General features: G+C 42.1%; 1 protein-coding gene across 2 annotated transcripts in view; it reads right to left on the bottom strand.

Moving 5' to 3' along the window:
• The window catches only part of LOC121873392 (WD repeat-containing protein 17-like), a gene marked incomplete at its 5' end in the record, with an annotated part of 34854 nt that extends 14649 nt beyond the window's left edge, over positions 1-20205 (bottom strand). The window contains 17 exon segments of one of the 2 annotated variants that reach the window (XM_042376934.1): positions 35-135; positions 1246-1466; positions 1763-1891; positions 2812-2945; positions 3379-3528; positions 3725-4003; positions 4283-4468; positions 4629-4842; positions 5086-5199; positions 8053-8321; positions 9246-9491; positions 12485-12571; positions 13838-14028; positions 17717-17827; positions 18114-18220; positions 19503-19626; positions 20080-20205. In XM_042376934.1, coding sequence (XP_042232868.1) covers positions 35-135; positions 1246-1466; positions 1763-1891; positions 2812-2945; positions 3379-3528; positions 3725-4003; positions 4283-4468; positions 4629-4842; positions 5086-5199; positions 8053-8321; positions 9246-9491; positions 12485-12571; positions 13838-14028; positions 17717-17827; positions 18114-18220; positions 19503-19626; positions 20080-20205 — 2789 coding nt within the window. 2 annotated transcript variants of the gene reach the window in all.
• Positions 20206-22926: the final 2721 nt, after the last annotated feature.

The following is a 22926-nucleotide window of genomic DNA, read 5'->3' on the forward strand; positions in this document are numbered from 1 at the left end:
TTTACAAGACACCAGGAGCATCAATTTACTCTACCTCGACCAATGTGAAAACTGATGATCTTATCAGCATCGCGTGTTGCCATGAGATAAGGGACACACGCTTCGTTATCATCGCTCAAAAGCTGGTCTGCATGCCTTAGGAATCATCGAGGTTAACGATGGTTAGGTTAGGATGCTACATACAGGGTGTAGCAAAAGAAGTCAAACACACACAAGTGACTGTATGTGTGTCGATCCTCCATCACCCTGTACACTCGGGTTAAATATACATAAGGAGAGCTGGTCACACATAAAGCTTTTACATATATGAAGAATCGAAGACAAAAAATATATCAAACTAAACTACAATATTGAAAAAAATGTATAATAATACTTCAATAATGCAGAATATCTACTAGGATTTTGTTGAAGGATACATACAGGGGAAATATATCCTTACGTTTTGTTTAATAAATCTATGAAAAAAAGGAATTTGTAATACATATTTTTACCACAACTTTAGCCAAAAATAGAGGAGGCAGCGGGAGGAGGGGAGGGGGTGGTTTAATAAGAGCTGGTCACATTAACCTCTTGACCCACACTAGGAACTGTAACCTGGTGTTAATATTAGGTTAAGTTAAGGTTAGGTTAAATTAGTGGTAAGTTAGACCAAGTTAAGGTTCCAAGTGTGGTGTAAGTGTTAAGTAAGGCTGATTTAAAGTCCAGAGGGTAGAAAGGAGTTCATTCAGGAAGCAGGGGTCACTTATGAGACTTTTAAGTGGCCAATATAACTTCAGGGGTCACTTATGAGACTTTTAAGTGGCCAATATAACTTCAGGGGTCACTTATGAGACTTTTAAGTGGCCAATATAACTTCAGGGGTCACTTATGAGACTTTTAAGGGGCCAATATAACTTCAGGGGTCACTTATGAGACTTTTAAGGGGCCAATATAACTTCAGGGGTCACTTATGAGACTTTTAAGTGGCCAATATAACTTCAGGGGTCACTTATGAGACTTTTAAGTGGCCAATATAACTTCAGGGGTCACTTATAAGACTTTTAAGTAATGTAGTCATTTTGAGGGTTACTTATGTAGAATATTAATGGGTAAAGTTATATTCAGGTTGATAGTACATACATACACACACACACACACACATACATACATACATACACACACACACACACATACATACATAAACATTACATACACAGCCACACACACACACACATGGCCCCACACACACATGGCCACACCACCTACCTGGCCATTAGTTTCCTCCAATAGTCAACAGAGACAGCAGGAGCGAGGGCCAAGGCATGATCCCATTGGTGGAGACGGGTCATCAACTCACAGTACTGCTGGATGGCCCCACACTTGAGGTACGCCTCGGCCAACACCTCCTGGCCCTCGGTGGTCGAGTGTTTACGGCCAGCTACCCCATGGCCACGGTTAGCTTCGAGTTCTTGTTCTGCTGCTGTTGCCTATTGGGTAATGTGAGGTTTGGTTGGGTTTGGTTGGGTCTGGTTGGGTGAGGTCTAGTTGGGTTTGGTTAGGTTTGGTTAGGTTTGGTTGGGTGTGGTTGGGTTTGGTTGGGTTTGGTTAGGTTTGGTTGGGTGAGTACGTTCGATTTATTGAGTACTTAACCAAACCCAACCAAACCTAACCTAACCTAACCAAACCCAACCAAAACCAACCCAACCTAACCTAACCATACCCAAACCTAACCAGACCTCACCCAACCTACCCTAATCTAACCATACCATCACAAGACACTTACCAGGGAGCACTTGATGAGGTGTGAATGATGCATAATGGCCTGGGTGTAGTTAGTGGAGAGCTGAGAGATGTCCGTGTGACCTTGAAGCACATAGACCAGATCCCAGAGGTTCCTTACTCTCACATCACCCTGTAGGAGCACAAGTAACTGTAATGTGATATATAATTGCAACACAACACAACACAACACAACACAACACATAAGAACATAAGAATGGAGGAAACTGCAGCGGGCCTATTGACCCATACTGGGCAGTCCCGTTTACACCCAACCCCTATTGCTCATATAAGCATCCAACCTGTGTTTGAACCTACCCAGCGTGTTCGAGTTAATGACGATGTTTGGTAACTTGTTCCATTCATCCACTACTCTGTTTCCAAACCAGTGTTTACCTATCTCGAGCCTAAATCTAAATTTGTCTAATATAAAACCATTGTTACGAGTTCGCTCCTGGTTGGATAGTTTGAGTACCTTTGTTATATCACCTTTGTTTAGCCCTGACTTCCATTTATACACCTCTATCATATCGCCCCTCACTCTACGTCTCTCGAGGGAGTGTAAATTAAGATGCTTTAACCTGTCTCTGTACTCAAGGTTCCTAATGCCCGGGATTAGTCTTGTCATTCTCCTCTGAATTCTTTCTAGAGATTCTATATCCATTCTGTAATACGGTGACCAGAACTGAAGTGCGTAATCCAGGTGAGGTCTAACAAGCACAAGATATAATCTTAAGATGACCTCTCTAGTCTTGTAACTAACGCTCCTTTGTATGAACCCAAGTACTTTATTAGCCTTGTTACGAGCAAAAACACATTGTTTACTTGGTTTAAGATTCCTACTCATCATTACTCCTAAATCTTTCTCTATATCATCGTTGTTCATCTGGTAACTGGTTTCCCTGTTTACATCTCCTATACTGAGTACTTTACATTTGTCCACGTTGAACACTAACACAATGTAACACAGCATTAAACCAATGTAACGTAACACAACACAACACAACACAACACTACACAACACAACACAACACAACACAACACAACACTAACACAAAACAAATCAGCAAACAACTTGATAGTCTTGGCTGGGTGATGTAAAGCATCTGTTTTGTTGAGTGTCATCTGGAGGTGAGCGGCTCTCAGGCCACACAGGTGTAGCCCAGGTGAGAAGCTCTGCTGATTACCTGAAATATTAAGTCTTATTAGTCTTAACTTAACCTATAAGATACCCCTAGCTATAGGTACTAACCAGTGTTCTCTATAATGTACTACCCATAATAATAATCATTGTATATAACATCTATAACTGCCTATAAGATACCCCTGGTTATAGATACTAACCAGTGTTCTCTATAATGTACTACCCATAATAATAATCATTGTATATAACATCTATAACTGCCTATAAGATACCCCTAGCTATAGGTACTAACCAGTGTTCTCTATAATGTACTACCCATAATAATAATCATTGTATATAACATCTATAACTGCCTATAAGATACCCCTAGCTATAGATACTAACCAGTGTTCTCTATAATGTACTACCCATAATAATAATCATTGTATATAACATCTATAACTGCCTATAAGATACCCCTAGCTATAGATACTAACCAGTGTTCTCTATAATGTCAGCAAGAGGTCTGCCAGCCAAGACCTTCAGCTGTAAGGGAGCAACGAACGACGCCAGCGACCACAGTCTAGTTGTCGAGTCTCTGGAACAAGATGCCAGCAGAAATGGTCGTACTGGGTGGATGGTCAGTCCTGTGGGGTACAGTGAGCGTGTGTAAGCATCTGTCAAACATCTGTGGTTATTGTAGGAGAATTTAAACATCTGTCAGTTATTGTAGAAACATTTAACCATCTGTCAGTAATAGTTTAACCATCTGTCAGTAATAGTTTAAATATCTGTCAATAATAGCACAAACATCAGTCAGAGTCAACATCACTAAACACTCACCGTAAACATCAGCACCATGATCCAACACAACATCTAGACAACAAGCATTACGAGCATCCCACACTCTCAGGGTCCTGTCCCACGATCCGGAAATAAGCAGGAACGGGACTTCAGGACACCAGGCTAGACCCCTCACGTTATCCGAGTGTCCAACCAGGATAGTCAGACACTGGGCCTTTGAGTACGACCATATCCTGACGGAGGAATCGTCACTACCGCTGCACAGGATATCGTGGTAAACAGGATTCCATTTCACTCGGAATACTTTCTTGAGGTGAGCTGGAACGAGTTGGTTTTTGGTTAGGTTAGGTTGGGTTAGAGAATAAATTATACCACATTAAAGCCCATACTCTAACCCATATCCAAGCTATAACCAACCCACATCCAACCCACTAAACCCACACCCCACCCACCTTTCAATTCAGTCACAGATTCTTTTTTGTTCTTGGCAACATTAAAGACCCTGATCTTCCCGTCCTCACACCAAACACAACCCATATCAGGACAAACCCATACTAAACCCATACCCCACCCACACCAAACCCACACCCCACCCACCTTTCAATTCAGTCACAGGTTCTTTTCTGTTCTTGGCAACATTAAAGACCCTGATCTTGCCGTCCTCACAGCCAGTGGCCAAGATATCAGCGTCCCTCCAATCACAGCCGTACACTGGCCCGGGATGACGGTACTCTTGAACTTGTGTTCCGCTGACTTGGTGGATGTAACAGAACCCTGATTCACCTGTTAACAGAAGGAGTGTGGTGGTAGTAGTCTGATTCACCTGTTAACAGAGAGGGTGAGGTGGTTGAAGAGTCACCCCAGATAGTTTTAAATTAATGTTAAATTATTAAATGGTTTTACAAAAATAACCTCTCTCTCTCCCTCTCTCTCTCTCTCTCACCTGCAGAAGCAATCCTCCTGGCATCCTTATGATTCCAGGCAACACAAAACACCTTCTTATCCTTATGGCAACAAATATCCTGCAGGACCTTGTGTTTATTAACGTCCCAAATAAACACACCGCCCGATGATGTCCCGGCCACTATGCAGTTGAGGTCAGCTGGGGCCCAGGACAGTGAGTAGATGATGGTGTGGCAGTTGGGGAGTGTGTCAACCTGAAGAGTGACACAGTTTATGACACTGGGGTAATTTATGACAGTATGTGAGGTAATTTATGACACTGGGGTAATTTATGACAGTATGTGAGGTAATTTATGACACTGGGGTAATTTATGACATGGGTAATATATGACAGAATGACAGTACTGTACATAATATATACCTACACAATAGACAGACAGACAGACAGACAGACAAAAGACAGACAGACAGACAGACAGACAGACAGACATACTCACAGTTTCCATGGTGTCAATTCTCCAGATCTTAATAGAGCCGTCAAAGGAAGAGGTGGCCAGCAAATCACTATCCTCAGGCTTAAAGCTGCAGTCAAATATAGTCTCGGTGTGGCCCTGTAAAGTGTTGTAAAGTTTTGGTTAAGTTACTACAACACTGGCCCTGTAAAGTGTTATAAAGTGTTGGTTAAGTTACTACAACACACAACACTGTCTCTGTAAAGTGTTGGTTAAGTTACTTCAACACAAAACACTGGCCCTGTAAAGTGTTGGTTAAGTTACTTCAACACAAAACACTGGCCCTGTAAAGTGTTGGTTAAGTTACTACAACACACAACACTGTCTCTGTAAAGTGTTGGTTAAGTTACTTCAACACAAAACACTGGCCCTGTATAGTGTTGGTTAAGTTACTACAACACACAACACTGTTTGGAAGAACCATAGTATTGTATTTAGAAGGTGTTACTTTCATCATTTTAACCAGCTTTTAAACCTTAAGACTCCACACGACTTTATTTTAAGTTATCTGTTGGTATTCCCAAGATTAGTGAGGGCCTGGCAGAGAATGTGGACAAAATAAACCTTGGGTCGCGGAGGGGTCGGGAAATTCAGGCAGTCTGGCAACGTGGAATGGACTAAAGTGTGATGGTCAGGAGTGAGGGCTAGTGCAACCAGGTGGAATGAAGGTGTGGATGTGTAGGTGGAAGGAAGGTGTGGATGTGTAGGTGGAAGGAAGGTGTGGATGTGTGGGTGGAAGGAAGGTATGGATGTATGGGCCAAGTGTATAAATGAGTGTGGATGTGTAAGCTCACAATATATGTTTGTGTGAAGTATAAGTTAAGAAGAGTTAATGTGGCAGTTCTCATTGGGTATTGGACTGTATTATGAGAAACTGAAGCAGGAGAAAGATTTGGGTATTGAGGGAGTTGAGCGATTGAGGGGTGGTAGAGTGTCTCAGGGCATTTGTGATGGGAGATATGAATAAGAAATTGATTAGTGAGCCATTGAACGGTGTGAAGGTTGTATCTGGTGAACAAGGAGGGAAAAATAATCTAACGAGACTGAACAACTTGTGTGAGGGAAGGAAACAACTTGATTAGGTAATCCAATGAAAGATTCTTCTCACGACTTGTAATATGAGCCATATACACAGCACCAATTAGGGTGTTTTTCCTTTCCATAATGATCACAGCATCGTAGTGCTTTATCATACAAATGAGCATTCAAGAAAGTTACATTATCTACAAGAGAAATACGAGAATTCCTCACTAATATAAACACACTTCTACCAGGTTCATTTTACACACCATCGAATTAACTATTTAACTTTCACTCAATTAATTAAATATATTACTGTATTATACAACCAAACGCATGGAGGTCGACTGTATTATACAACCAAACGCATGGAGGTCACTGTATTATACAACCAAACGCATGGAGGTCACTGTATTATCCAACCAAACGCATGGAGGTCACTGTATTATACAACCAAACGCATGGAGGTCGACTGTATTATACAACCAAACGCATGGAGGTCACTGTATTATACAACCAAACGCATGGAGGTCACTGTATTATACAACCAAACGCATGGAGGTCGACTGTATTATACAACCAAACGCATGGAGGTCGACTGCTACTATCAGTCCCCATTACGGAATCTCAAAGTGTTATGCCGTGGCTCAGTACTATATGATGGGCAAACATTTCATTTCTACCTGGACTTCATTTAATACTACACATTTCATTTCTACCTGGACTAAATTTAACACTACACATTTCATTTCTACCTGGACTTCATTTAATACTACACATTTCATTTCTACCTGGACTTCATTTAATACTGCCCATTTCATTTCTACCTGGACTTCATTTATCACTACACATTTCATTTCTACCTGGACTTCATTTATCACTACACATTTCATTTCTACCTGGACTTCATTTAAAACTGCTACACCGGCCGCCCCATCCTCATTGAACTAGCTGACTCGTGTGCAAAGAAATGTGTATTCTGTTCATGTGATCGCACCTTAGGACAAATATTTCTTTTACCTTATCACAATATGTCTGTAGGATGGTGTGTGTATTTAACTGTGTAAAAATAAATAAGAAGGTTATTTATATGTGCCCCAAAATATGAGATGAAAAACAACCATGACACCTCACAGCTTGGTCCAGTAGCCTGGTGGTTACAATGACGAGTCTAACCTGGCTACAATGACATGATTTATCACTATTAGACATTATTATATCAGTAAACACCAATAATAGAAGGAGGAGAGTTAGAACTGCAGATGACTAACTAGTGGTCAAGCAATATGTCCCATTGCCAGGCCTACGATCAAAATACATTTCTTGTTGTCTAATTTAAAAATGGTGATAGACAGTGATAAATAAATTATATAAACTACTGTATTTACCTTAGATAACATAACAAGAAACATTGTATCATTACTAGAGTGAATGAAATAATATTACCACAACAGGTTATGTTCCCCACCTCCTCGGGCATCTGTGTCCTGCGTGCTGACATCTTAAGCTACACGAGCCTTACGTGCTCTCTGATCTGGTCTGGGGAGGCTTCTCAGGGAGGATTATTAACCCCAGGAACCGCCAAATTTTGTCCGAATCTTCTGAAATCCAGATTTAACGAGTCCAAATCTTCGAGGGTTGACTGTATTTAATTTCGGTCAGACACAGATGGGTTATAATCTGGCCCTCACTTACCATAACAGTACTGAGGCAACATCTGGTGAATCCATCTTGTATTCTTAAAGGTCGAGGATAATTGTACGGGCAAATATCCCCACGGTGTCTCTCACTATGGACGGGGATTGTATGATTCTAGAGATACCCAACCTAACCCAACCTAACCTAACGCAACCTAATCTAATCTAACCCAACCTAACCTAACCAAACCCAACCCATTTCTCCCGTACAAACCTTTAAACAAATACTACTCACATGTTCTCTATGAAATATCCATTGCTTCCTCCTCAGATGATACAGCCCGACACCACCATCTTTAAACAGCGAGACGACGTTTACATTAGGAATCATCAGTCCCGCTCTCCTGTCTCCGATCGCGTCGTTCTGGAGGTCTAGGGCGTTCTTGTTCGCCGCCTTAACCTGTGTAACGCAGAGGACGTGGAATCCCGTGTCCTTCAAGACGTTATTTTCGATGGGCGTCGGTTTGTTTACTGTCCACACTCGTAGGATTCCTTTCTCAGCGTCTGCAATAATAATGAGTTTATTTTACCTCAAGATTAGTCCCCTGAGTTTATTTTACCTGAAGATTAGTCCCCTGAGTTTATTTTACCTTAAGATTAGTCCCCTGAGTTTATTTTACCTTAAGATTAGTCCCCTGAGTTTATTTTACCTTAAGATTAGTCCCCTGAGTTTATTTTACCTTAAGATTAGTCCCCTGAGTTTATTTTACCTTAAGATTAGTCCCCTGAGTTTATTTTACCTTAAGATTCCCCAGTTTAGTCCACTACTCTATTTCCAGGCCAATGTTTACCTATCTCGCGCCTAAATCTAAATTTGTCTAATTTAAAACCATTGTTACGAGTTCGCTCCTGGTTGGATAGTTTGAGTACCTTTGTTATATCACCTTTGTTTAGTCCTGACTTCCATTTATACACCTCTATCATATCGCCCCTCACTCTACGTCTCTCGAGGGAGTGTAAATTAAGATGCTTTAACCTGTCTCTGTACTCAAGGTTCCTAATGCCCGGGATTAGTCTTGTCATTCTCCTCTGAATTCTTTCTGGGGATTCTATATCCATTCTGTAATACGGTGACCAGAACTGAACTGCGCAATCCAAGTGAGGTCTAACAAGCACAAGATATAGTTTTAGGATGACCTCGCTAGTCTTGTTGTAACTAACGCTCCTTTGTATGAACCCAAGTACTTTATTAGCCTTGTTTCCAGCAAAGACACATTGTTTACTTGGCTTATGATTCCTATACTTATCATTACTCCTAAATCTTTCTCACAGTCGAATTTCTCTATAACATCGTTGTTCATCTGGTTTCTCTGTTTACATCTCCTATACTGAGTACATTAAATTTGTCCACATTGAATTGACCTGGCGATTAGCCCCAAGGTTATTTAACAAGCGGACGTAACAACTACAACAAAAACAATAACACACCTCCAGTAATAAACATGCCAGGAGCGTCAGGTAGCCAAGCCAAGGTGCTGACACTGGCTGACAAAGGCATAATGTACTTGGTTACGATCCTCATGGTGTTGACGTCGACCAGCCAGAGGGCGCCGCCTTTATACGCCACCAGGATGTAATCTGGTGAGCAGGCGTCCCACTCTAGGGTCACCAAGTTGTGGTCGTCGTTGTCCTCGCCGCCCTCGGGTAATGCTGAGTATCTTGATTTGCCGATGTCTGTAAGATGCCAGAGGTGTAGAGGCAGTTTAGGGTGTGAGGGGTGTGGTGTGAGGGGTGTGTTGTGTGGGGTGTGTTGTGTGGGGTGTGTTGTGTGGGGTGTGTTGTGTGGGTGTGTTGTGTGGGTGTGTTGCGTTGTGGTGTGTTGCGTGTGTGTGTTGTGGAATAGTGTGAGGGTGTGTTGTGTGGGGTGTGTTGTGTGGGGTGTGTGTTGTGTGGGGTGTGTTGTGGGGTGTGGTGTGAGGGTGTGGTGTGAGGGGTGTGGTGTGAGGGTGTGTTGTGAGGTGTGTTGTGTGGGGGTGTGTTGTCCCAGGTGTGTTGTGTGGGGTGTGTGTGGGGTGTGTTGTGTGGGGTGTGTTGTGTTGTGTGTGGTGTGTTGTGTGGGGTGTGTTGTGTGCAGGTGTGTGTGTGGGTGTGTTGTGTGGGGTGTGTTGTGTGGGGTGTGTTGTGTGGGGTGTGTTGTGTGGTGTGTTGTGGGTGTGTTGTGTGTCAGGTGTGTTGTGTGGGGTGTGTTGTGTGGGGTGTGTTGTGTGGGGTGTGTTGTGTGGGGTGTTGTGTGGGGTGTGTTGTGTGGGGTGTGTTGTGTGGGTGTGTTGTGTGGGTGTGTTGCGTTGTGGTGTGTTGCGTGTGTGTTTATTGCAACAGGCACAGTGTAGATGTTTTTCACACACACACACACACACACACACACACACACACACACACACACACACACACACTTCAGTTAACAAGTACACTGAACTAACAAGCATAAACCTAAGCTGGAGTGGAAAGCTTAAGCAGTTATTAACAGCATATATACAGGACCAACTGAATCTTAACCCCAGCTTATTTTACATGAAGATTAAGCACCATAAATCTATCTGAGGGTTAGGTTAGATCAGGTTAGGTTAATTTACGTTAATTTACGTTACTCAAATCAAAATAAACTGGGGTGTCTAATCTTCATGTGACCCCCCCAAAATTTTTCAAGCCATTCCTGGGGTGAAAATAGCGAAACACGATAAGTGGGGAAAAAGGACAAATAAAGATGAAAAAGGACAAATAAAGATGAAAAAGGACAAATAAAAATGAAAAAGGACAAATAAAGATGAAAAAAAAACCGCAAAATAAAAATATTAGCAGCACAAATTACATGAGGCATCTTGGTAGTGTCGTCCCCACCACACTGCCCAAGGTAATCCCAACACCTCTGTACACCTGTAATAAGGAGCAGTATACCACACCTGTCTCACACACATTATACACCACAGGCAGTCCTCAGGTAACCAACATCTGCCTTACCAACGCCCGCCGATACTGACGAACCAATGCCCGCCGATACTGACGAACCAATGCCCGCCGTACTGGCCGAACCAATGCCGCCCGATGCCCCAGCGAACCAATGCCCGCCCGATACTGGCGAACCAGCGCCGCGATACTGAACCAGCGCCGCCCGATACTGGCGAACCCGCGCCGCGACTTTAATGAACCAATGCCCGCCGATACTGACGAACCAATGCCCGCCGATACTAGAGAGGTTAAACTTTAATTCCTCCCCGCCCTAGATAATGACCCTGACCTTGTAAGTATAAGGTAATGTCGTTCACTTCTCATAGTAATTGTACACTAATTATTAAATATGTACACTAATTATTACAGGTGTACACTAATTATTACAGGTGTACACTAATTATTACAGGTGTACATTAATTATTACAGGTGTACACTAATTATTACAGGTGTACACTAATTATTACAGGTGTACACTAATTATTACAGGTGTACACTAATTATTACAGGTGTACACTAATTATTACAGATGTACACTAATTATTACAGGTGTACACTAATTATTACAGGTGTACACTAATTATTACAGGTGTACACTAATTATTACAGGTGTACACTAATTATTACAGGTGTACACTAATTATTACAGGTGTACACTAATTATTACAGGTGTACACTAATTATTACAGGTGTACACTAATTATTACAGGTGTACACTAATTATTACAGGTGTACACTAATTATTACAGGTGTACACTAATTATTACAGGTGTACACTAATTATTACAGGTGTACACTAATTATTACAGGTGTACACTAATCATTACAGGTGTACACTAATTATCACAGGTGTACACTAATTATTACAGGTGTACAGATTAATAAAGTTGAAATATTCTTCATCATGCAAAATAATTCTCAGCATCAAATAATTTTAAAATAATATATATAACGTAAATTACTGAATTGAATAAGTTGGTTAGGTTAGGTTGAGATTTGGTTAGGTTGAGGTCAGGTTAGGTTAGGTTGAGGTGTACACTAATTATTACAGGTGTACACTAATTATTACAGGTGTACACTAATTATTACAGGTGTACACTAATTATTACAGGTGTACACTAATTATTACAGGTGTACACTAATTATTACAGGTGTACACTAATTATTACAGATGTACACTAATTATTACAGGTGTACACTAATTATTACAGGTGTACACTAATTATTACAGGTGTACACTAATTATTACAGGTGTACACTAATTATTACAGGTGTACACTAATTATTACAGGTGTACACTAATCATTACAGGTGTACACTAATTATCACAGGTGTACACTAATTATTACAGGTGTACAGATTAATAAAGTTGAAATATTCTTCATCATGCAAAATAATTCTCAGCATCAAATAATTTTAAAATAATATATATAACGTAAATTACTGAATTGAATAAGTTGGTTAGGTTAGGTTGAGATTTGGTTAGGTTGAGGTCAGGTTAGGTTAGGTTGAGGTCAGGTTAGGTTAGGTTGAGGTCAGGTTAGGTCAGGTTAGGTTAGGTTGAGGTCAGGTTAGGTTATGTTGAAGTCAGGTTAGGTTAGGTTGAGGTCAGGTTAGGTCAGGTTAGGTTAGGTTGAGGTCAGGTTAGGTTAGGTTAGGTTAGGTTAAAAGTAATAAATGTGCCTCAAACAGAAAATTGATGAAAGGTTCACCAGATTTACCTGTACAACAAAAATAGCAACACATATTGTTATTGGTGGAGCTGACAGTGTCTAGTATAGTAGAAGCCCAGTGCCATATTGTAGCATCTGCAGTAGAGAATATCTTTAAAATGGCTATAGTCTGCTAGTAGCCCCCACCAGGTTAACTTATTTAGGGCTATGCAATTTTAGCTTAGGTCGTCTGTATATAATTTTAGCTTAGGGTGTCTGTATATAACTTTAGCTTAGGGCGTCTGTATATAACTTTAGCTTAGGGCGTCTGTATATAACTTTAGCTTAGGGCGTCTGTATATAACTTTAGCTTAGGGTGTCTGTATATAACTTTAGCTTAGGGCGTCTGTATATAACTTTAGCTTAGGGCGTCTGTATATAACTTTAGCTTAGGGCGTCTGTATATAACTTTAGCTTAGGGCGTCTGTATATAACTTTAGCTTAGGGCGTCTGTATATAATTTAATAATGTCAAGTTCGTTTGGTTTACGTTATTATTGGTTGTAAAATCTGATGTAAATAATAAATTAATATATTATTAAAGTTAATATTGACATCAGTTAAAGATTATTTAACCTGACGATTAAAAACACCTTAACATTAGTACCTCCAGGTTAGGTTAGGTTAATTTGGGTCGAGTTAGGTTAAATACCATTAGGTTAGGTTAGTGTTTGGTTCATTAATCATCAGGTGAAATAAATTGGAGAGTTAATAATCTTTAGGTGATATTAAGGTAAGGTTTGGTTAGGTTAAGGTTAGGTTAAGGTTAGGGTTAAAATCATCAGGTGAAATAAGCTAGGGTGTCTAATCTTCAAGTGATCTTAAATATTTCTATTAAAAAGAATGGTCTCTCTCTCTCTCTCTCTCTCTCTCTCTCGTCTCTCATTAACAGGAATTATATCAACAGAAATCAAGGCTTAACTACATCAATAACAACTACAATAACACAACAATTCATCAATAACAATTCATCAATAACAACAGCAGTAATAACAAAAAACAATAACAATAACCACTAATAACACAATTAGGTTAAATAACTTAACCTGACACAGAATTTAACCTTCAAGTGAAATAACCACAAGACACAATAACCACCAATAACCACCACAATAACCACCATTAACCATGACAATAACCACCACAATAGCCACCATTAACCACCACAATAACCACCATTAACCACAAATAACCACACCATTAACCACCACAATAACCACCACAATAACCACCACAATAACCACCATTAACCACCACAATAACCACCATTAACCACCACAATAACCACACCATTAACCACCACAATAACCACCATTAACCAGCACAATAACCACCACAATGACCAGCACAATAACCACCATACCTTCCCTATAGACAGTAATCTTGCCGTCATCATGGCCAATAGCCAGTCGACCCGGTACAGTCGGGTGCCAGCGGTAGGTGATGATAGCGTGGGTGTAACCATAGTCCTCTCTCACGGGGTACGGTTCAGTGGTGTCCGTATAGTCCCACAGCTGTATGGGGCCAGTCTGTGTTGTGAAGGAGAGCAGGTCCCTGGAATGATGACAGATTCTTTACTATACTGTTATACATACTTATACATACAAAGATATATACAGTAATATCACCGTTAGTTGGAATAATTGATACTGAACACTTCCGGGTAACCAGACGATTCTCTCAAAGCCGGAAAAAAATACCCTCGGCACGGGAATGTTCCGGGTAAGGGAGATATTGCTGTAACATAGAAGGGTCACAGTTCCATGTATATACAGTACACTGTATTATCACCTTTATCAGCATGGCTTACTTCACACTACTCAAATAACTGATTAGAGTCAACCAGTACGGACACGAGTCATGAGATGGCTCCCGATTGGTGGAAAACCATTGCTGGCTGTTGGGGCCGCCATCTATGACAGGTGATGTCTATCCTAACTCTGGGATACCAAGTCAGTCTTACTCCCACCACCGAGGTGACTTGTTGTCCCTCTCTACTCTGTTGTGGAGTGAGCTACTGTTACCTGTACACCTCACCTATTTATAACGTGTATTAGCACACCTCAGTACATTATTTCCCACCCTTGTGTATATGTTTGTGGGTTTATTAAGATACGTATAGTATTAAAAGTCACCTGCACATTGTTCACGTCCTATTTTAATAACGTGTTGGGTACTGTCATGTCAACCATAAGTGTGGTATCAACTATTAAATTAAGCCAAGTTGTTATAGACATTCACAATTGTGCGTGTCGACCACATGTTGAGTGAAGGAACTGTTTACAACTCAGAATAGCTTACTAAGCCAGATGTAGCTGGTAGCAGCTGTGTGACTGCCTGAAGGACAGACTATCGCCCTCTACTGTAGAGACAACATCTTGATTCTCGTCAGCCCGCATCTTCCTGTACGATATTATATTTCTTCTCGTTGGTCTAACCCTAGACCCCAAAACGTGATTGCTATCTGTTGAATCCTCTAATAACTCTAAATAACTTTAATAAGTGTATTTATGTAAAGTCTCTCCTCGACTTACGACGGGGTCCAGTCCCGACGACCAGGTCATAAGTCGAATTGGTCGTAAGTCCAAAAAGCGAAAATAAAACATAGAAAATCTAAAATGAAATAAAGTTCAGTAAAAGTAATCACTAATGAATAAAGTGTTACTGTGTACTCCCCTTTAATGTAGTCAGCTGAATGCACACGGAGCCTCAATAATTTGTTAATTAAACATGGAGACGACATTAATTGGCTGAAGCAGAGGAGGAGACAGGGCTGGGCGGGTCATCAATGCTGCTTTCTTCAGATAGGTTAATGTACTTGGTGGTTGAAGGTATTGGATCATCTTTAGGGAGTTAAGAGGCAGCAGTGGTGGGGTGTGAGGAGACAGGGCTGGGTGGGTCATCAATGCTGCTTTCTTCAGATAGGTTAATGTACTTGGTGGTTGAAGGTATTGGATCATCTTTAGGGAGTTAAGAGGCAGCAGTGGTGGGGCGTGAGGAGACAGGGCTGGGCGGGTCATCAATGCTGCTTTCTTCAGATAGGTTAATGTACTTGGTGGTTGAAGGTATTGGATCATCTTTAGGGAGTTAAGAGGCAGCAGTGGTGGGGTGTGAGGAGACAGCAGTGGGGGATTTCTTAAAATATATGTCCAATTTAGACTACACAGTTTTCCTTTTCTTTTCATTGTAAATCTCTCTGTAGCCAACAAGTGCATCTTGGGTCATTCTGTCAACTTTGGCAAAACACTAATAATTTTGATCCATTTCTTCAAACATTTTCATCCCCTTATTAATAGTAACAAATGCCTCTGCCATTTGTTTAACTGAAACTTTTTGGGGGGTCCAGGTTCTTCTTCTACATTTTGTTTCTCTTCTTCCTCTGCAATTTTCTGTGCCTCCAGTTCAATAAGATCCTCGTTACTGAGCTCTTCTGATACACTTTCAACCAACTGCTCAACATCTTCATTATCAATTTCTAACTCAAGCTGTTGACCCAACTCCACTATCTTGTTACTAATCTCAGAAATAACTTCATCTTCATTAAATCTTTTGAAACTGTTCACATATCTTTTCAGGACCTTCTTCCATTCATGCCCTGACCTGTAACCTCATCCCATGCTGTTCTTTATACATGTCAAAATGTTGTAGTCCTTCCAAAACTCTGAGAGTTTTCTCACCTTCAGTAGCAGCAACGGCCTGAGCGAAGGTCGTGCGTAAATAATACGCTTTAAAAGCAGCAATAGCACCTTGATCCAGGGGTTGGATGATAGAGGTAGTGTTAGGTGGAATGTAGACTACCTTAACATGAGGGTGCAGGTCGTCCAGGTGTGGTGGGTGTCCCGGAGCATTATCTAAAATTTATAAAATCTTGAATGGAATCCCTTGTTGCAGACAATACTCCTTGGCTCGTGAAATGAAACAATTCATGAACCAATCCTCAAACAGTACTAGGGTCATCCAGGCTTTCTTGTTACTGCGATAAAACACTGGCAGTGTGTGACTTGCTGACATGTTTAAAAGCCCTTGGGTTCTCTGAATGATAGATCATGACGGGTTTTACCTTGAACCAGCTACATTCCTCCCAACAGAAGTGTGATTCAGTCCTTGAATCCTGGCATGGATTTCGCCTCTTTGTGGATGTATGTCTGTTCTGGCATGCGCTTCCAGAATAATCCAGTTTCATCCACATTAAATAATTGCTCAGGCAAATAACTTCCCTCCACGATGACACGATCTAGCTCCTCCTTAACAGCTTCGGCAGCACCCACATCAGCACTTGCTGCCTCTCCACTCACCTTGTCTTTTATTAGTTATCAATGTTCCCTTTATAGGTGCTGATCCTTTCACTACCTCATGAATTCGTTCTTTGTCCTTCAAAATGTTGATATGGTCGAGTGAGAGAAGCCAAGGTCACGTGAAATGGTTGATACCGTTTTTCCATTTTCATATTGTATTATTATTTTCATTTTCATCTCATAAGTAATTGCCAGTCTCCTCTTCTTCTCAGCTCCACCAGAACTCTCACTTTACACTTGCCAGTCATTTTAAAGGGAATTATAAACGAAAATATTGTCAGTATAAAGCGCGATCACTACCAACGACGGCCAAACACCAACTGAGGCACTACAGCCTGAATGCTGTTCACCACGAGGCGGCCCAGCCCACACTGTCGTACGGGACCAAAACGTTTCAGTACTAGAAAATACGTAACTTGAAAAATATTTTATACGACCACGGCGATCACATGTCCGGGCGGTCGTATGTCGAGGAGTAGCTGTCCTGTGTATTGATCATATTATACAAACTATGTCCTGATGTCCTGCGAGTTATAATCAACAAGTTTTGACCCAATTATACTCATCGCACCAACGACAAGGGTCTTATTGTCCTGCACAAGCCAAAATCACTCCTATGAACGATTACACAAGTAAAGCTGTAATAACTAACCCTACAGTATAAGTAGAAACGTTTACAATACAAACAGACTGTTACTTGTTACATAATGAGGCACGATGAGTTTTACAAGGTATTATAACTAAATTATTTCCACCCAAAAGCCCCTTGACAAACACTGGTAAAGAAATTATATAAAATTTGAGATTAAAATAAAAGCAAAAGTTTCTGTAACAATGCATACATATACAGTAATCATACATAAACACCCAACTGACAGGTGACATAAACAGCAATATAAAATAAGGTTAAAACTGTGTAAAGTAAACTAGATTAAACAATGACCCACCTGTGTCCGGTACACCAGGCCACAACTATGGGTACTCGGCAGATACTGATGGCATGAAGAACACACTGTCTGCTGACACTCCAGACACAGACTCTCTGATCCAGTGATGCGCTGTGGTGGAGTAAACTTATTAGAGGGTGTGTGGGGGTGTGTGGGGGTGGGTGTGTGGGGGTGACTATTATAACACCAATTTAACAATGATTAACTATGCAAGCTGTAATTAGAATCTACAAAAATAATTCACACTCGCTAGCCACAAATTTCACTTAAAATTTCATGGTTAAGTGTTATGTATGTATGTATGTATGTATGTATATATGTATGAATGTATGTATGTATGTTATATTCTCTGACTCCATAATTGCTGTACGTACTCCTAACCTAAGTAGCAACTCACCTGGCCAACAGATCATCACTACAGGGGTGCCAGTCAAGACAGGTGATGGTCTTACGGTGGTCGGCTAAAATACTGCACAGCTGCCACTGATTACTGCCACTCTCTACCTGGGGGAGTACACTGATTACTGCCACTCTCTACCTGGGGGAGTACACTGATTACTGCCACTCTCTACCTGGTGGAGTACACTGATTACTGCCACTCTCTACCTGGGGGAGTACACTGATTACTGCCACTCTCTACCTGGGGGAGTACACTGATTACTGCCACTCTCTACCTGGGGGAGTACACTGATTACTGCCACTCTCTACCTGGGGGAGTACACTGATTACTGCCACCTCTCTGCCACCTGGGGGAGTACACTGATTACTGCCACTCTCTACCTGGTGGAGTACACTGATTACTGCCACTCTCTACCTGGGGGAGTACACTGATTACTGCCACTCTCTACCTGGGGGAGTACACTGATTACTGCCACTCTCTACCTGGGGAGTACACTGATTACTGCCACTCTCTACCTGGGGGAGTACACTGATTACTGCCACTCTCTACCTGGGGAGTACACTGATTACTGCCACTCTCTACCTGGGGAGTACACTGATTACTGCCACTCTCTACCTGGGGAGTACACTGATTACTGCCACTCTCTACCTGAGAGTACACTGATTACTGCCACTCTCTACCTGGGGGAGTACACTGATTACTGCCACTCTCTACCTGGGGGACTGATTACTGCCACTGACACTGATTACTGCCACTCTCTACCTGGGGGAGTACACTGCCACTCTCTACCTGCACTGATTACTGCCACTCTCTACCTGGGGGAGTACACTGATTACTGCCACTCTCTACCTGGGGGAGTACACTGATTACTGCCACTCTCTACCTGGGGGAGTACACTGATTACTGCCACTCTCTACCTGGGGGAGTACACTGATTACTGCCACTCTCTACCTGGGGGAGTACACTGATTACTGCCACTCTCTACCTGGGGGAGTACACTGATTACTGCCACTCACTACCTGGGGGAGTACACTGATTACTGCCACTCTCTACCTGGGGGAGTACACTGATTACTGCCACTCTCTACCTGGTGGAGTACACTGATTACTGCCACTCTCTACCTGGGGGAGTACACTGATTACTGCCACTCTCTACCTGGGGGAGTACACTGATTACTGCCACTCTCTACCTGGGGGAGTACACTGATTACTGCCACTCTCTACCTGGGGGAGTACACTGATTATTGCCAATCTCTATAAATTAAATTATTATTATTATTATATTTATTACTATTAATATTATTACAAGACTCGTACACAGGACACATACACGGGACACACACAGAGGACACATACACATACAGGACACAGGACACACAGGACCCACCTCATAGACATATATGGCGAGGGTAGCAGCATAGGCAAATCGTCTATAGTGGGCCGTACATATGTTGTGGTGCCATGGCTGAGCACCGGCCGCCAGGAGTGATAACTGCTGTAGCATACCGCCTCTGTAACACACACAAGGTCTTAACCCATGATTGATAACCCACCTCTGTAACACACACAAGGTCTTAACCCATGATGACCCACCTCTGTAACACACAAGGCCTTAACCCATGATGACCCACCTCTGTAGCACACACAAGTCTTATTCAATAGTATGACCCGTGACCCCACCTCTGTAACACACACAAGGTCTTAACCCATGATTGATAACCCACCTCTGTAACACACACAAGGTCTTAACCCATGATGACCCACCTCTGTAACACACAAGGCCTTAACCCATGATGACCCACCTCTGTAACACACACAAGGTCTTAACCCATGATTGATAACCCACCTCTGTAACACACACAAGGTCTTAACCCATGATGACCCACCTCTGTAACACACAAGGCCTTAACCCATGATGACCCACCTCTGTAACACACACAAGGTCTTAACCCATGATGACCCACCTTATACCCGAGGATAAGTGTCTGTCAGTCCTTGTAGCAGTGTTCAGTCCTCCCAGCACACCGTAGCTGTCAGCACTCTGTAGGTAGTTGGCATTACCCAGTACATTCCAAGCACAGCTGTTGTCCCTGTAAGTGTTATACTGTGTTATACTGTGTTATACTGTGCTACACTGTTTATAATCTAACCTAACCTAACCAAACCTGAAGCTACAGTAATGGTATATTATTGAGTACTGTACTGTACTGTATGTACTTGAAAAGAGTTCAGAGGGGAATAACAAGACTAATCCCGGGCATTAGGAACCTTGAGTACAGAGACAGGTTAAAGCATCTTAATTTACACTCCCTCGAGAGACGTAGAGTGAGGGGCGATATGATAGAGGTGTATAAATGGAAGTCAGGGCTGAACAAAGGTGATATAACAAAGGTACTCAAACTATCCAACCAGGAGCGAACTCGTAACAATGGTTTTAAATTAGACAAATTTAGATTTAGGCGCGAGATAGGTAAACATTGGTTTGGTAATAGAGTAGTGGACTACTGGAACAAGTTACCAAACATCGTCATTAACTAGAACACGCTGGATAGGTTAGGTTAGGTTGGGTGGATATATGAGTGATAGGGGTTGGGTGTAAATGGAACTGCCCAGTGTGGAACAATAGGCCCGCTGCAGTTTCCTCCATTCTTATGTTCTCATGTGTGGATGAGGGTAAACAATATATAAACAATGGATATAAACAAATAATATAAATAGTAGATACAAACAAGGTATATAAATAATAATATAAACAGTATATATAAAAACGATAGATACTGTTGTCAGAATGCTTCATCTGTTGTTCTGTTTCAACACAAGTTTACTGTGGGTAGTTTTCTGAGGGACTGAACATTGACTGTACATTGACTGAACAGGTAGATGATGTACAGTTCATGTCAGTTATAAGCAATACAGTCTAACGAGCGTGATTTATCTAACCAAACGACATTGTTCGATCCACCGCCCGCTTGATCTAAACACGCTAACGGGTAATTAATTTGAGTGTTTTGTTTTCCCAGCTGAGAAAAGATGCCCCGCCCCCTTCTCAATACTCACAGTTGATTGGCTGTTTCAAACCTGTTCGATATCGTCCTAAAGTAATGATGTATTTATAAATGAGTTTATTAATAATGACCATTTTTATAATAAAGATGTTTAGTTAAATTATATAAAGATTCATACATTAATTACTTCAAACATGAACACGGAGGAAGTTTATCAGAAATATTATACAAGAATTAACCGTTAAACTCTGGTGGTAAATTGAAGCTTTCAGAGGACATTTACTTGTTGTTGTTGTATTGGCCATTAATCTTACTAGCTGATTGGTCGGTTTATCCAGTGTTAGTACGGGAGGGAACCTGTGGTGACCTTGGGCCGAGGGGTTTAACATGTAGGTGAGTTATGCTGTACCACCAACACCCCGGAGATGCTATTCCAATAATAATTTTCCACCTTTTTTAAATGATAAAATAATCAAATATAAATAATAAAAACTATATATATTGAGCCTCTAGAACCTAAGCTTTTACCAGGTATTACTAGCTTGACTCTGTGTCCGGGATGGCCACTAGCTTGACTCTGTGTCTGGGATGGTCACTAGCTTGACTCTGTGTCTGGGATGGCCACTAGCTTGACTCTGTGTCTGGGATGGTCACTAGCTTGACTCTGTGTCTGGGATGGCCACTAGCTTGACTCTGTGTCTGGGATGGCCACTAGCTTGACTCTGTGTCTGGGATGGCCACTAGCCTAACTCTGTGTCTGGGATGGTCACTAGCTTGACTCTGTGTCTGGGATGGTCACTAGCCTAACTCTGTGTCTGGGATGGTCACTAGCCTAACTCTGTGTCTGGGATGGCCACTAGCTTGACTTCTGTGTCTGGATGTCACTAGCTGACTTCTGTGTCCGGGATGCACGTGGTCACTAGCTTGACTCTGTGTCTGGTGGTCACTAGCTTGACTGTGGTTCTAGCTTGACTCTGTGTCTGGATGGCCCAGCTGACCTGTGTCTGGGATGAGCTTGATCCTGTGTCTGGGATGCCACTAGCTTGACCTGTGTCCGGGATGGCCACTAGCTTGACTCTGTGTCGGGATGAAGCTGACTCTGTGTCTGGATGCCACTAGCTTGACTCTGTGTCTGGATGGTCTACATTGATTCTGTGTCTGGGATGTCACTAGCTTGATTTGTGTCTGGGATGGCACTAGCTTGACTCGTGTCTGGGATGGTCACTAGCTTGATTCTGTCTGAGGGCCAACAGCTTGACTTGTGTCTGGGATGGCAACAGCTGACTCTGTGTCTGGGATGGCCACTAGCTTGACTCTGTGTCTGGGATGGCCACTAGCTTGACTCTGTGTCTGGGATGGCCACTAGCTTGACTGTGTCCGATGGTCATTAGCTTGACTTGTGTCCGGGATGGCCACTAGCTTGACTGTCGGATGGCCACTAGCTTGACTTGTGTCTGTTGTTGATAGCTGACTCTTGTGTCTGGGATGGCCACTAGCTTGACTTGTGTCTGGATGGCCACTAGCTTGACTCTATGCCCGTCGTCTGGGCTTGTGTCTGGGATGGCCACTAGCTTGACTCTGTGATGCCATGGACTCAGTCTGGATGGCCACTAGCTTGACTCTCTGTGTCTGGGATGGTCACTAGCTTGACTCTGTGTCTGGGATGGTCACTAGCTTGACTCTGTGTCTGGGATGGCCACTAGCTTGACTCTGTGTCTGGGATGGCCACTAGCTTGACTTCTGTTTCTGGGATGGCCACTAGCTTGACTCTCGTGTCTGGGATGGCCACTAGCTTGACTCTGTGTC

Source organism: Homarus americanus, unplaced genomic scaffold, assembly GCF_018991925.1.
Source record: "Homarus americanus isolate GMGI-L3 unplaced genomic scaffold, GMGI_Hamer_2.0 scaffold25727, whole genome shotgun sequence".
NCBI lineage: Eukaryota > Metazoa > Arthropoda > Malacostraca > Decapoda > Nephropidae > Homarus > Homarus americanus.